Here is a 16,587-nt window from a genome sequence, read left to right as displayed (position 1 = left end):
TTGTGTATTAAACACGGACAGTCCTGCTGGGGTTCTTGCAAACTTTCAGACTGTTCTCAAGTTAAAATCTTTAGAAATCACAAAATAGAATTAAATGATCATAAAATGTCAAATGTATAATATGTATAATTAAATATAATGCTGTTAACAAATTAACTTCAACAGAGACTGTGACACATAATTCACAAGTTTCACAAGTTATGAAAGAACATTGTTCATACAAGGTCATTCTCTGAGAGATGTTGCAGGTGCTTTGTTTTGCTTATCCTAGCTGCCAGTAAGAACAAGGCTCACATTCATGGTGGAAAACATGTGATACATTGTTGCAAGAAAACTGGCTTGGATAGATTAGTGTAACTATTTGCTGTGGTACATTTAATTAATTATTGTAATTCTTTAACATTCTTATTACTCTCACTCATCTCACTCATGCAGATTCATTCATATACACATTTACATTATGTTTACTTTCACGCTATTTTAAATGGTTTTCACATGTAATTTTTTTAACTTTCATACTAATTTCAAATTATTAAATTGTTTGAAGTTGAATAAGCATACGATAACAACGAAATTTAATTTCTTCTGGTATACAGTAAGTGAGAGTTTATCTCTGCCAGATTTGCATCATGACACTTTTTGCCTTGACTACAAAAAAAAAATTCCACAACAGTGTGCAGTACCTCACAGTGAATCCTGTAGTTGCTCTGTAGTTTTTTCACATCGTTCATGCTGATTGGCTCAGGCAGAGAGCCCAGATCAGGAGAAGGGAAGGGGGGCAGGACGTGAGACACATCTGCCAAAACATACACAAATCTTGCACACTTAGGGTGGGTTGCACCAACAAGGATTAAGCTTTAATCTAGATTAAATCAAGGTTTATCTAATAATTCAGTTGCACCAAACTTTAAACCTTGTTTAAAAATAAGCAGGATTACATTTAAACCATCATCTCGAGTCCGGGATGTGAATCCGTCACTCATCTCGGTGCATCTCGGCGTACGACAAAGAAAACAGAAATATACTGTATAGCATTTAACGGCAGCGGTGATGATGAAGTGAGCGCCAATGATCGCGGCCACGCCTCTCGTTTCTCACGCCCGCTCCACGCGTGGCTGCTGGGCGGCGATCAAACAGACGGGGCGGCGCTGTCATAAAACATACTCCATTAATTGCTACTATAAATATATTTCCAGGATTATGAAATCCGTATGCACTGCCAGAAATGTATTCATTGCTTGCTTGATCAGCCGTTTGAATAACGATAGCAGTTTATTAAGACGGCAGATATTTTACAAGTTTATTTCCTTTTTTGACACGAGCAACTTTTTATGTCAGAAAGAGAGTTTGGTAGTAAGCAAAGAAAAATTAGGAATATTAGCATTGTTCCTGTTTAATTGCAATGGCGTAATCCATCATGGCGGAGAAAATTTATCGTAGATGGAGGTTTTAATCGCAGGTTAGAGTTCTAATCCCTGATTTGTTAATCTGTGTTTAAAATTAAGTGGTGCAACACAACTCGATTTAAAATAAAACCCAAATCAACAAATCCTTGATTAGCTCTAAACTTTACTTAAATTAATCCTTGTTGGTGCAACCCACCCTTAGAGTTTGTTGTTCATTTATTCGAATGAATTTGATGTGAATGTATGTAAATTAAAATCAAGTGTATTAAATCTTATCATGGAGGAGGTTTACCAATGTACTGCTGGTGGTGCTGGCTCTGTGCCGCCACACTCTGCTCAGGGGTGCTGAACAAGTGCTGGGAGCCGCTGTTCAGACTGTCCCCCATCCCATCCATCTTGTGAAAGGGCTTAAACCTGGATACAGGAAATAGCAACAGGAAGAATAAATGTAGAATTCACTACTGGGGATTACAGAGGATATGACTAAGAGAGAGACAGAAGACCATTTTCCATCAGGGTGCAGAGCCAGTGTCCAATATGAAGCTGTTCTATGCATTTCCAAATGCAAAAAAAATTTAATAAAAGTGGTTCTGACACTTAAATCTGATAGTTTTGACAACAACAACTCAGTATAAGACATAAAAATTATTTTTTTTAGATAAAATCATGTGTGAATTAATTATCAATTTAAATAATAGAAACAGAATTAATTCACTATAAATGTAAATAAAATTTCACTATTGCATCAATTTAATTATTAAATTTCCAAAGTTAAAATAAGTTCTCAACTCATTTCTGTGTCTGTTATTTTAGTATTACAGAGTATAATAGTATCATGATGAGATACTATTCGTTCTTATTAATATTTTGAATTCATTTTAATTTTTATAGTTTCTGTTTTCATTTCAATTTCTGCAAAGGTTTTAGTAATTTAGCTGTTTTTATCATTTTTGTCTATATAATATTTGTTAATTTATTTATAGTTTTAATTATTTTAGCACATCAAATTTAAATGAAAATGAGAAATGCTGATTTGGCAACTAACTGAAATAAAATTAGTCTAATTTTTTTTAAATTTCACTTAAAATGTATCGTGTCAAGTGACAAACGTTTTTTTTTTTTTTTCAGTTTTAGTTATTAATTAATTAATTTTAATTATTTTAGTTTTTAATGAACTATATTTACCCTGGTCTGAAGGGAGAGAAAACTGGGGTGTAAGTGTCCATCTATTCAGCCAGTGTGGGAATCAATTACATACTGACTTAATAAACAAAGAAAAAACAAAACAAAAACAAAGCTCTAGCAGGATCTGAACAATTGAGTGAGACATGCACACAAACACACACAGATCCTGATGGCAAAGAAGAAGTGACTGGGATATGAGACAAAGATTGCGTGCAAGCGAGAAGGAGAGAAAGGGGATGCTTATTTCACCTCTGTTTCTGATGGACAGGTTGTTGTCTCATTGCCATGTACTGCATGTCCTCCTGCAAGCGGTTGAGAGGCGAGTCAGGCTTCAGACGAATACCGTAATAATGGTATTTTGAGTTCCCCCTGAGACACACACATACACACACAGACAAAATGAGCAATCACATTTTTTTTATTCCAGCAGCAACACACCACAATTTGAGACTGAACGTAATTTATTTCAGTCCATCATCTCATGATCATTCTTTAAGCATTAGACGAGTGTCTGCAGTAAATCCACTCAATGTTCTTCCCTGTGCTGCTGTGGGTTTGAGACTGGATTGTGCTTTTCTTTTCAGAGTGGATGAGCTGTTAATGTACTTTATAGATTAGCTATATTTTGGGGGTGTAGTCAGACCTGGTGCCAAGCCGGCGTGTGCGAAGGCCCATGAAGACAGATCGGATGAGTTTGCCAAAAGAAGCAGCATTAACTGGATCCAGTTTTTGCTCCTGACAGTGTCTCAGATAGTGGTTATACAGAGAGCTCCGCGGCAGACTCACACCATCAGCAGTCTCATAATTGTCCAACAGCCACTGCAACTGTACACACACACACACAGCCAATGAATAAAACTTTTTCAGTTTTCCCCACAAAATAATAGCATAAACAAAACCACACATTACACTTCTTCATACAAACTGCCTATTCATATTACCATAATCATTTGACCCAACACCCTCATGTGATTAAGATTTTTAGTGAAAAAAAAAAATATATTTTATGTTCCTCACACAAAGCTACTGTATTGTATACCATTCAAAAAAAATATTTTGATTCAGCTTTTTAATATTTTGAGTTTTTTTTTAAATTCAAGTTTAACTTTTTATTTAAAGGGGTCATAGGATGCTACATGCACTTTTACAAGTTGTTTGAACTGAAATGTGTGTTGGCAGTGTGTGTACACAACCACCCTATAATGATAAAAATCCACCCAGTGTTTTTTTTTTAATCGTTTAAAATGTTTTCTCCTTTCTCGAATCGAGCCGATCTCAGATGCCGTCTGTGTGACACTAAAGAATCATATCAACTTGTGGAAAATGGGCATCCTATGACCCCTTTAAGTGAAATTGTGCTTTATTTGTTAATAGTGTTTATGTTTTTGATTAGATTGTTTTTTTAAATAGTTCTATTTAGCTTTATTTTATTTTTATTTCAGATTTATAATAATTTTAGTAACAGTAATAAGTTGCTGTAGTCAGCAACATTTCTAATGTTCATTTAATATTTATAATATTTATATTTTATTTTAGATTTATATCAATTAACACAATTTTTAACAGTTTTAGTAAACAATAACAACACTGGAACAACATGAGGCTGGGTAAACAACAAACTGAACCATTTCTTTTAAAAAAGTTAGATGAATGGATTATAAAATTTAGTCAAATATTTTATAAACATAAAAGGGATGGGGTGTGTGTAGAACTTTGTGAATGAAGGGCTTTCTTGGGCAATTTTGTGGGTGCAGATTCCATGCAAGCCTCCTGATAACTGAGGAACAACATGGGAGAGGGAGTTTTAAATGCCTCTGTTTGAAATGAGTGAGAGGGACCAATAATTGCCAATATGTGAGGATCAAATTAGGCCCTCCACTGACACACTGATAGCAGCATTATGTCAGTCTCGTCTCAGGCCTGACGCAAGAAAAGGATTTTTGTATAAGTGTAAATATTCATAGCCTTACATTGAGGTGTCCGTCTACAATGAGATAAATAAATGTTCTGGACTCAAGACTCCAACTGCTTCAACTTAGATATGACTCCCTGGCAATTTAAGATTAAAATATAAAGAGAAAATCCTTAAATATAAGTTTAAGTGTTTGATATTCAGGGGTACATCTCACACATATAAACATGGTGATCCCTGAGATGTTGACTGAATCAGTGGTGTCATGTAAATGCAGGGGGTCTGAGGCACTCTAAACCCAAAACACACAGAGTGAGGGGCCGTTCTGGAAAAAGCATGCTCACAGCAGCAGTGAAAAGCAAAGCAAAGCAAAGAGGCAGGCAGGATGAACGAAGCCTTTTTTTCAGGATTTGTTCCAGTTTCAATAAAGTTTTTTTCCAGTTTGACTTACATGGCTGTTGAGCAGGCTGCTTTTGTGAGTGGCAATCCCTTCTGACTTTTGGAGGTTTTCAATCGCCACTTCAAGCTGAGGAAAAGTAGGAGCATGCAAGACATAAAAAAACGGGGGAAGAGAAGAAAAAAAAATGGAGGGGTGGAATGTTGGGGAGGACAACGGGGAGGGAGAAAAGACACACAAAAAAAACAGAAAAGGAAATCAGTCTGTTAGCTGCAGCCGGACTTTAAGCATTTCCATTAGAGTCTGTCAGTGTTTGCAGCCACATTCATTATGGGTGGACAAAAAGCATGCAAATGTGAGGAACTCAGAGGGTTACGCCACTCTTCCTGTCTCGGCCTCATATATGCTAATGAGCCACACACACAGGGCGTGAGGTCAGGCTACTCTCAAACACATGAGACAAACTCTCTAGCCACTTCTGAAATCACACAGTTAGTGGGGTTGCGCCCTCTGCATAGACACTGTCGCATTTAATGCGTGATGCTGAAAAAGCAGATTTAATTTGACTCTAATAAACATGTTTTTCTGCAGGTATTAGCTGGGGAGAAGGATATAAGTTTCTGCTATTGCATTCATTAACCAGACTGGTTTTTTTCCATAGTGGGCATGAAAAAAAAATTATATTTCAAAAGTTAGAATAAAGGGATTGAGAAGAAAAGATTAGAGGGAGAGAAAGATATAAAGAGGCAGAGAGAGAAAGTTTTGGCAGAGTGGCGAAACTTATAAAGAGAAAGAGGGAGACAGGGAGAAAGAAAGAAAAAAAAAACAGGGATCCTTCCAAGTCTTTAAAAGGCTCCCGACGGCCCTTGGCCAAATGAGCCCCAGGGGTTGCTTTGTTTCGGAGGCCACTCAAGTGGCTGTGAAAACTGCTAAAACAAGGAAGAGCTGGATTATTTAGAGGCAGTCGCCTCCTTAAACCCTGTCCCTGCTTCCAGCCCACCTCATAAACTAGCACACTGTGGAAAAAAAGCTGCACTCTGATGACAGTGTGTGTCATCTCTTCTCTCCAGAGTATTGGTAAGGGAAAACATGTGTTTGCATGATTAATCTGTGACGTTACTGTTTCAGAAATGCACATAATAGCAAAACACTTTTGTCTTAGGGAATGTAAGTTGAGCTCTGTCAACATCATCCGAGACATATTGCGGATTACCACAGAAAGTCATTTTGACTCATCCTTCAGCTTGAAAAAATTCTAGAGATGTGAGCAGAAATGCAGCCTGTATATTTATGTTACAGTGATATTATGTCTTTCACACAAAAATGTGTTCTCTTTCAGTTATAAATTTGCCAACTTTTCTAGGCGGGTAAACTTCCATTTATGCTTTACTCACTTAATTCTCTGCATAAACATTCTGGTATCCTTGCACATATCAGGCAGGAGTTAAAATATCGGAAACAATTTCGCAAAGACAATGTTAGTATGTGTTTGTTTGCTTTTATAAACTGAGGGATGAGTTGCAATTTTTTTCTGCGTTAAAAGACATGGAAAGCACATTCCTGTCACACATCATCTAAACAACAAAACAGCATTATAAGACTGCTCACATTTCCAAAACCACAGCTTTCTAAGCGCTCAAAGTAACGGAGACTAAAAACTCCCCTCCCATGTCAGTAGTGGACCAGTCTTGAAGGATTTCAGCACAGCGAACCATACCATTGCGGACGAAGAGCGTGAGGAGTGAGAGGTGTGGTGGCGGCCGCTCTCCATCCCGCCGTGGATCAAGTAGGCACTACCGCTGGAAATGATCTGACTGCTGCCCACATCCATGGCGATTCCCACCATGCTGTGAGTGGGCACTCCGCCTGCAGAGGAGACGACGGTGGTAACCTGAGTACCACCTGCTTGAGTGTCAAAATAGGTGCTTCCGCTGCCCTGTCCGTACAGCTGGGACTCTGGGTTGTATGAGTATGCAGTACGACTGAAGAAAAAGACAAAGACAAAGGACTTTCAAAGAACATCTTTTGATTGTCAACTTTTCAACAGTATGTAACAGAAGTTGGATTTGATCTGGACCTCATCTATATCCTGAATAAACATCTTTCATCTTTCAGTTAAAGAGGCCATATTTTACAATTTTGGAGCATTTATATTAGCTAATTTATTAATATTTAATTAGTTAATTATTTACACAGTGGACATGAACATTCACAAAAAAAGACAGAAAGCTACTAGGGTTTTCATTACTGATATGGCTTTCAGACTATATATTAAAACACAGCCAGTCATTATACACGTAAAAAAAAAAAAAAAAGCACTTTCCACAAAAATGGGGCCTGAATCACTAAAGGCTCCTGAAAAAAGGAAATTAATTTCCTTTTCATTAGGCTCAAGTGGTTAGAGAAAAGTGGGTAACCTTGGAAAAAAAATATGATTGTCTAAGTAAATATTATATATTCTTCGATCTACGATTTAAAAAAGGGTCCAATAGTTTTAATTACTTATTAGGTGTATTATACTAAATCCGCAGTGTCACGATTTAAATGAATGTCACAATGTTTGCTTAAAAAAATGCATGGAAAGCACCAGTATAATAATACTCATGACATTATGCTTCAGCATCAATAGGAAGTCTTCAATAATAAGTTGCCTGCACAAAGTGAACAACTGAAAGCAGGTTTGACAGATTGGTTTAATATATTGATAGGGGCTTACATTGTGCCATTGGGGTAGACGGCCTCTGCCCCCTCCACGTACTGCACCTGGGACTGGTACACATGCTGAACCTGTTGGACCTTTAAACACACACAGACGTACGGATCAGACTGGTGCTAAATAACCACCGCATGAGTTCTGAGATGTGATAATACAGATTCTGTAAGGCAAACGAGACAAACAGCTGTATGCAGGCTGCAGGCAGTAGGGGGCAGTGAGTACAAAGCTTCACCTCAACAATCAGAGACGCCCTGTCAAGCCGGGAAACTACTTATTAACATATTAGTCACAACAGCCCAAGCGTGACGTGCGTGAAAGTACAGCATGTCTGCGTTTCAGGGTTCTGACAGTATGCTGGGAGAGAGAGAGCGTGATGGAAAGACAAAGACAGTCACGAGAGCGCGAAAGAGATATGTAGAGAGGCAAAAGATAAGCCAGAGGGGTTGTGGGTCCTCAGGATGTGCAGCGTGCAGGGCTTGATTGACTGTCCTGTGTGTGTGTGTGTGTGTGTACCTGCTGAGGGATCTGTTGCACTTTAGGCACTGGCAACTGCTGCACCTGAGCTCCCTTCTGGGAAGAGCCGGTGGCCTGAACTAACACACGCTGCAGGTGAGGGACACACACACACACAAACGTAAAAATTAGACCCTTTTCTCTTTAAAAGGTCAGGTGCGTAATTGTTTCGATGTCAGAATGCCATTATCCCAGTTTAATATGGAAAGAAAACTGTAAGTAAGCAATTTTTGTGGCAATTTCCAAAACTTTTGTCTCAACCAATTGGTGTGAGCTTGGGGTGGGACTACCTGTCTGTCCAAATAATGGAAGATGGGTGGCAGGGCGTTTCTTTGTTGCGTCAAATTTCACACATTTACACACAAAAAAAAAAGAAGAAGAAAAACCACAGCGAAAAATTGTAATATCTTGAGAAAGATCACTGGAAAGTTTCATTTATAAAAGTGTCGTCTTTGATCCAAACTGCAAGCACCACGAATGTTACATACTAGGAGTCTATATTTCATTCTGTGCTGGTTTTCATCAAATCCTCTACAGCGGTCCAGGGAAATGTGATGCTCTACTCAAACTATTACCGAAATTACATAAAGACCAGTTTCTTTGGATATGTGGTTGATCCAAACCCAACATCTCCCTCAGCAGCACCACGCAAAGTCGCTGCTAATCATTTCAAGTGGCTTTGACAGATAAAGGGTGTGGGTGAGGAGAAATCTTTCATCGCTTCAGATGGATCCAGTGCATATTGAAAAGCATCTTTAAAGAGATTCAGACCGATGACAGAAGAGCTAAAGCAGCTCAGATTTTCATATTAAACAGCTCATGTGGGAGGAGCTTCCTTAATTTTTATTATGCTATTTTTGTGCAGCAGTGTTTTGATAGATCGTACTGAGCCTGCTTACCTGTTGGGAGGCGGGAACGGGCTGAACCACTGGCGCCTGGGCTGAAATGGACGTTCTCAGCGCCACGGTGGATGCCGACTCTGAGCCGCCCTCTGACCGCTGCATGGTTTCTCCTGAGTGTGCGAGAAAGAAAGAGAGAGGAAGTGAAAATATTAAAAGGAAAAACAGTTGCTGCTTCCCAATTTGCGTACTATCCATATTAAATAGATTAACACTCCACACGCAACATTAGCATGTCAAAATCATTGTACCTAGCAATAGTATGTCAAAAGCGTGATTGCTTTTGCAAAGTGTGCATTTGTGCTAGGGCTGGGACGATACGCTAATCTGCCGATTCAATACTGTCCCGATACTTGTGTGCCGATTCAATATATATTGCGATAATTGAGTATTGCGATTATATAACTATTGCGATTCGATATTACAATTTATTGTGATTTTGTTTGCTTATTAAAGACTAGACAATGGAAAATACCTGATCACACCCTTAAAGAGACTGTAAATGAGTCATATTAACAAAAACAATGCATCACATCTTTCTGAACTTTTATTACAGGAGCATACACATACACAGTGCATATTTTAAAATAACTTGAACCATAAACTTTCAAGTACCAAAACCCTGAACTTGCACATGAATATAATAGTCAAAAGTTCAACAAAATGAGTAGAAAAAAAAAATACTTTCTGAAATAAAATAAAGTTCTATGTTACTTTGCATACGGTTTTAGTCATGTTTTCCCGGCAGTGTGTAAAATCCAAAGTATTTCCACACATGGGATTCAAAACGTGAAGGTGCAGAAAGAATTCTCAAAGAGGTTTGATCCTCTGTCATGGTTTTGCTTTCTCGCGCCGGCTTGAAACGTATACGACGTCATCTAATTCAGCGGCACTGCGCATGCAGACCGCTCGTTGTATGACAAAGCAGATGGCTCCGCATGCTTTCGAATCACTCTCGACGTTACGGATTACTGTTACATTTATTTTGTAATTAACTTACGTAATGCCGTTACATGTAACTAGTTTCACCCAACACTGATGCTAACAGATACTAATAACTCTTTCTTCAGCGTTAACAAATCAGTGTTTGAAAGTACAAACCAAATTAAATTTGAAACAATGAATTTGGCTAGGTTCAAAAGTATGCAACATGGTTTATCAAGACACAAGTTTATGACAATAATGGTAGATTTGCAGTTTAGTTTACATAGTTTTAGTATGTAGTTGTTAAGTATTAGTTATGTTAATATTGCTACTAAGTATTGTAATAACTTAGCTCAGGATAATGTGTTTTTGGGATAACATTTTAACAAAATATTTGAAGATGTTAGCATTAGCTCAATTATTTTTATTTGATCCAAATCAGAACAAACTAAGTATAACATTTTTTGAATCACTGAAAAACAATGCAGTAAAAGTTCAAAATAAGCATAAAGGACAGCAATGTGTCAATTGCCATCTCAACATAATATTATATCACGAGATCCCTGCTGATTCCCACCACTACTAAAGATACACGACACAATCAAACTGAGTGCCAACAGGTTGCTGGAGAAGATAAGAGCAGCCCACTGAAATACAACTCTGCAAATGTGCCAGAAAAAGTGGGATACAAAGCGGCTTTTCACACTGTCTTCTTCGAAAGGACCAGGAGCTCAACCTACCCAAGTCAGGCTGAGTCACCCGCATCCCCAGCAGGCCGCTCACCTCTGAACTCTATTATGGAGAAAAGAACAAAGGAGACATTAACAATCCCATCACAACTGCAACGTGGCCCCAATGAGTCGACGGGGAATTGGGCTCAAGTGAAGATTTGAGTTTGCCACTGTCGTCGAGATCCCGATGTAGCTCTCCAAACTCTCACAGCCGTTGATGGTGCACAGAACAACAGGAAAAAGTAGAAAAGAGTGACAATTGGAAACCAAGCAGCCTCCCATTGTAAAACATTTGGGAAATTCAAGAAAACCCCCATTGATGTCACACAGAATGCATGACCTCATGCTAGGCATGTGGTTGCCAACTTTATTTTCAATACAAAATTCCCTGTGAGATCAGTTATGATGATCTGAGCAATACCCCCCCAAAAAAAAAAAAAAAAAAAAAAAAAAAAAAAAAGAATAGGAGGTGAGAGCAGGGGGAAAAACAACATACCCCCCAATCATGAAAAGAAAGAGCAGGGGGGAAAAAAAAGCTAAAATGGCAATGAGGCTGGTCCGCCCACTAGGATACTGATGATCTCCAGCGGTTGTTTGGAACGAGAGTCCGTCTCTAGGGGCTCCAATAATACAGCTGATATGAGGAAATTCCTCAATGCTTTGTAAACGTTTGTCGGTTGCTATGGTGAGGGATCCATGGCAACAATCCCTAACTCTACCACCCCCTTCCCCTTGTGCTATTCTTTTTTAAGCTCACACACAGGAACTTTCGGAGCGCTAGAGAGACAGACAGACTCAGAGACGGGGAACGAGAGCTACGGGGGGGCGCCGAGCTCTGTACATCTAAATAAGCTCTTTACCAGTCCAACGGTGCATTTACCGCTCAACAGGTCCCAGAACAGCGTTTACGATGCACGCCTGCATTGATTGTGACTGACAAACAGCAGAGGATGTTGATCTGAGAGCTCATGCGCTTCGAGAGACCCCTTGACTGACAGTTTGTTGTTAAAGTTTAAAATAGAGCAAAAGAGAAGCAATACGCTTCACACGCATGATTTCATCTGCAGGAAAAAATGGATGCTAATTACAGGCACTTAAAGTTTTCCTCTGGGAATAGAAGAATAAAGAATAAAAGCTAATTGTGTTTTCTGAGATCAGTAATATAGAAATAACGAATTCTCAAGTGTGAAGCTCTATTCAAAGGTAAATTAATTGGAGAAAAATTTAACTATCCCCGTTTTCAGAAAATAAAGGGATTGTGATGAATACATCAGATGAGTCAGTTCAGTAAAAAGCATGAACTCAGATGCCCTCTGGGTGTATCTGTCTTTTTTTTTTTTTTAAACACAGTTGACACACATTTGCGGTCTTCTTTATACAAAGAGTCAATACTGTGAAAATCCTTTAATTTGATTGTTAAAACAAAAATATTTGTTGTTTGTCTCAATAAATTGGGTTAATTTAAAAATACAGTGGTTAAATTAAAACATTTTTTCTATTGCTCTTTGTTTTAAAAAAGGTTATAAAAAAAAGTCAATAATTATCGATACCGAACGATATGAAACATTGTATCGTTGATAAATTTTTTTGCTATATCGCCCAGCCCTAATTAAAAATCCATTAAAATCCATGATTTTAAACCAAGATTTTGCTAATAAAAGGGGATTCGACAGCACTGGGTGTTCCCACACATTTTGACCAGTACGTTTCCAACACTTCCATTATATTTTCTAGTCAGCCGTGATGACTAAATGAAATTTTATAGGGAATCAAATGTTTTAGAGCACCATATTACTAGAAAATAAATAATTGATTCTTTGATCACTACAATTAGTGATGCACTAAAATTTCAGCACAAGCATTGTGCTTCGTTACTTTTGATAAGAAACAAAGTTTTAGTTTTCGAATTTTATTATGCAATTCAAATAATATGTTTAAATGTTTATTTTGCAACAATAAATTGGAGTAGAAACATTATATCATTACAAAACTGATAGAAAACTGCCCCTATGTGACAATGAAAATTTTATACAACTCAGTTATTATTTGACTGTTGATTATTAAATAGATTTGATTAATTCATTGATTAATTAATTCATCAAATAACTGTTTGGTTTTCAGCTAAATAAAAACTTTAAATTTCTTTTTTTTTTTTATTCAATAAAAACTTTACATTTTAAGTTTCTGTAAAAATTATAATAATAATTTTGGTGCATTACTAATTTCCATTAATTTTCTCTGACTGTGGAAGACCTTGCATCAATTTCGAGAGGGATTTAGCTAAACAGATTAAAAAATGACTATGAAACTATGACAACACTCAAATATTTTAGCTAATTTGATTATGCTTTTTAATGATAAATCAACAAAAAACTCAAAGGGCGGTGGCTGGTAGAATTTTATGAATGACGTGGGTTCAAGTTCAGTGGAAATCTGTGGACTTGCGGGCACAGATTATGTGTGGGCGTAATCACCCAGTCATCACCAGGCTGGAAGTCTTCCAGTTTGTTCACACCAGTTAGACGTGAGTAGATGGTCACAGTCATGCTTTCCAACTGGGCTTGCTGTATCAGTCAACAGGAGTTATTTGGTTCAAATCCCACAGACTTTGTCTAACTCTCACATGAACTAGACTGGTAAGGTAAAACACGAGTCATAACGCCAATAAGCTTCATCATAACTCTCAGAGTAAACAGTATGGGTGTGCTTAGATCTTTTAAAAGAAAGGAATTCGCTTGAGGGGTGTTGCATTGGTTATAAATACGTCCTGGGCTGGCCCCGCCACAGTAATCTTTGGAGCTGATTCTGCCTACTGCTATTATTCCCAGAGAACGGGAGAGATCGCTCATTGTGTGCCTTCAGGTGTTCGGAAAGAAATCTACTTCAGCCTGTCAGTCTGAGTACTGAGCAGCACTTCTCAAATAGCTTTGTTGGGTCACCACTTGATGCCCAACGTAAAATTTGGGTCTTGAAACAAAGTATGAAAAATGTCCTTAAAAGAGAAGTTCACTTCCAGAATAATAATTTCTGATAATTTACTCACCTCCATGTCATCCAAGATGTTCATGTCTGTCTTTCTTCAGTAGAAGAGAAATTAAGGTTTTTGAGGAAAACATTCCAGGATTTTTCTCCCTACTGTGGACTTCAATGGTGGCCAACGGGTTGAAGGTCCAAATTGCAGTTTAAATGCAGCTTCAAAGGGGTTCTACATGATCCCAGTTGAGGAATAAGGGTCTTATCTATCGAAACAATCTGTCATTTTCTAAGAAAAATACAAATGTATATACTTTTTGGAAGTACCGACCCAGTGTTTACAAAGCGAACGTGCAAAGAAAGTCAAATGCCCTTTAAAAAAAAGGTAAAACAAGGATGTTGTGAGAAAATGAGATGGAGTTTTTTGCCCTACCCAACTTTTTTAAAGGGGTCATATGATGCGATTTCAAGTTTTCCTTTCTCTTTGGAGTGTTACAAGCTGATTGTGCATAGATAAGAAAATAATGATCTTTAAAAAAGCATCATATGACCCCTTTAACCAAAGTATACAGACGAAGAACTAACCGCGAATGACTTTTCCAACATGATTACACAATGCTTGAAGACGCCCATGCTCATCGCAGAGGTAGTGCAAGATGAGCATTTGTGGTTAAAAAGTATATCAATTTAAAAATTTTTAAGAAAATGACCAATCATTTCAATAGTTAAGACACTTATTCCTCGGCTGGGATCGTGTAGAGCTCTTTGAAGCTGCACTGAAACTGCAATTTGGACCGTCAACCCGTCGGTCACCATTGAAGTCCATTATATGGAGAAAATTCCTGGAATGTTTTCCTCAAAAACCTTAATTTCTTTTCTACTGAAGAAAGACAGACATGAACATCTTGGATGACATGGGGGTGAGTTAAAAACAACAGCAGCTTTCAGTCTGTCACCATGATGCAAACATGAAATATCAGACATACAGTAGTAGTTCTTTACAGGTTTTTTTATTAGATTGCACTGCTTTTCCATTGTTTTTTTCTGTGTAAACATGGATGTGTTTGATTGTTGCGCTCGCGTCACTTGCAGTGTCTCATGCATGAAACGCCATTCTAAAAACACTGCGCTCAAGTTAAAAGAAGTTCACTCCCATCTTCTTGCATGTTTTACCTATTCCACTGCCCACATCGCATCTTTGTCAACACAAAAGTGCATTCTGTGTGAATGGCACTTAGCGCTATATTAATGGTCCTTCACAGAGCGCGTCACACGTGAGCGGTTAATCACGTGCGCCAACATGCGGTTGGATCATTCGTTTCTCTTTACTGTTAATCACCGGCATATTGTCAAAGTGTCTAATTCTAACATTTGGTAATATTTCTATTCAAAATCGCGATTCCTCGATTTCTAAAAAATTTAATCGGGAAAATCGCCCAGCCCTACGGTGAACTATTTTTGCATCACAACCTCCCAGAACCACTAGCTTTTTTCAATAATAATAATAATGAGAACGAGTGAAGCGGGCTAGTTAGTCGTGCACGTCAATCTCATCTAAGCTCCTAGAGAAGGTTAAAAGCCACACAAATTCCCCACCAGCAGCTACGGGCCGCACAAAAGCAGAAAACAACAGGAGCACCCCGGCACTTTGGTGTGAAGAGCGAGAGAGGCCTGTCCTCAACAGGCTTCCGGTTTATTACAGTAGAGCAGAGACTCCCAGCCACACGACACAAGCGCTCACCTCAGCCGAACACAAATGAGCTATTAAAGACCGCCACAATATCGCAGCCATTTCCTTCTGTTCCCATTAACCGGAGTGTGAAGAGAGAAATCCTCTCCTGGAAGTATGCTGGCAATAAACCAGGCCTAGCCTAAATGACAAGGAAAACATAAAGTGATACCTGTGATTGAGGTGAGTGTTGAGAAGAGGGTTTAGACACATCTGTCACAGACAGATTGAACTTAAACAACACTCGATCAGGGCAAAGCACAAGCAGATGTTCAATTAAAAACAGGAGCCCACAGTCTTGGCTCTTGTTTGCACTGGCCCACATTGTTTGCAGAGCAACAACGGTTGCTAGTGGCAACACCGTCCACTCCCGTTTCCAGGAGCCTGTTGCTATGCAACCAACAGAATACTTCCCAAACCAAACAATGCCATCCCCCAAGTGATCCTTCTATCTCACATTAACCAGAAACTTAGAACAATAAATACATAAGCTATTACTCTGACCCTTTGGAGCGGAGGCAGGGACTCGGGAGGGGAAAAAAACATGTGCCGTTATAGCGAAAAATCAACAAAAAGCTGTACTTCAGAACTTACAAGAACTTTCTCTGGTATGGCATGCTGACAGGGAATGTTAAAGCCATCAGAAAGACAAAAAAAAGAGTCAAGAAAAGAAAAGCCGCCACAAGTCATCCTTGCACTTACACGCTCCAAATACAACAATCACTTTGTAAACGAAGCCTCAAATTACTTTTCCAACTAAATAATCCAGACGTTCTTGACAGATTTGCAGTTTGGAAATAGACTCTGATTGCTTTTATGACACGCCGGAAGCTTTGAACAGCCGTGCAATAAAGCAGAGACACTTGTTGCCATTAAAGGGCCATCTATACTGGACATCTGTGTCCAACAAGCTGGGCTGATGTTCTGCAGATACGCACTTACGCAGCTTTGAAAAACACACACCAAATGCTCCTAACCGCTTATGATATAGATCATCCATCCATACCAACTGCAAATACGAAGCTTGAACCTGGAGGTTATTAAGAAAGCGTGATGTATGTGACTTATCTAGGGCCCTATGATTTCCACGATGCAGAAAACATGGACGGAATTGCGGAATCCAGTCATTTTACAAACAGAATTTACAGAATTTTAAAAATTTTAAAAGGGAGTAGTAAGAGTAGTTCAGCACAGTTAAATCA

At 38.4% G+C, this 16,587-nt stretch overlaps 1 protein-coding gene across 1 annotated transcript in view; it reads right to left on the bottom strand.

Moving 5' to 3' along the window:
• Positions 1-16,587, bottom strand: part of LOC107717541 (DNA-binding protein RFX2-like) — a 27,732-nt gene that overhangs the window by 9,592 nt on the left and 1,553 nt on the right. The window contains exons 2-11 of the mRNA XM_016524320.1: positions 10,693-10,744; positions 9,029-9,141; positions 8,130-8,219; positions 7,617-7,696; positions 6,618-6,882; positions 4,955-5,029; positions 3,235-3,416; positions 2,841-2,960; positions 1,699-1,820; positions 684-796 (exon numbers count right to left, since the gene is read on the bottom strand). Coding sequence (XP_016379806.1) covers positions 684-796; positions 1,699-1,820; positions 2,841-2,960; positions 3,235-3,416; positions 4,955-5,029; positions 6,618-6,882; positions 7,617-7,696; positions 8,130-8,219; positions 9,029-9,141; positions 10,693-10,717 — 1,185 coding nt within the window. The 5' untranslated portion in view covers positions 10,718-10,744. The remainder of the gene's footprint in view (positions 1-683; positions 797-1,698; positions 1,821-2,840; positions 2,961-3,234; positions 3,417-4,954; positions 5,030-6,617; positions 6,883-7,616; positions 7,697-8,129; positions 8,220-9,028; positions 9,142-10,692; positions 10,745-16,587) is intronic.

This window comes from Sinocyclocheilus rhinocerous, unplaced genomic scaffold, assembly GCF_001515625.1.
Source record: "Sinocyclocheilus rhinocerous isolate Xijiao unplaced genomic scaffold, SAMN03320098_v1.1 scaffold813, whole genome shotgun sequence".
In the NCBI taxonomy this organism is placed as follows: domain Eukaryota; kingdom Metazoa; phylum Chordata; class Actinopteri; order Cypriniformes; family Cyprinidae; genus Sinocyclocheilus; species Sinocyclocheilus rhinocerous.
Note: the sequence above shows the minus strand (reverse complement) of the source record. Positions and strands in the feature narration are given on the sequence as shown.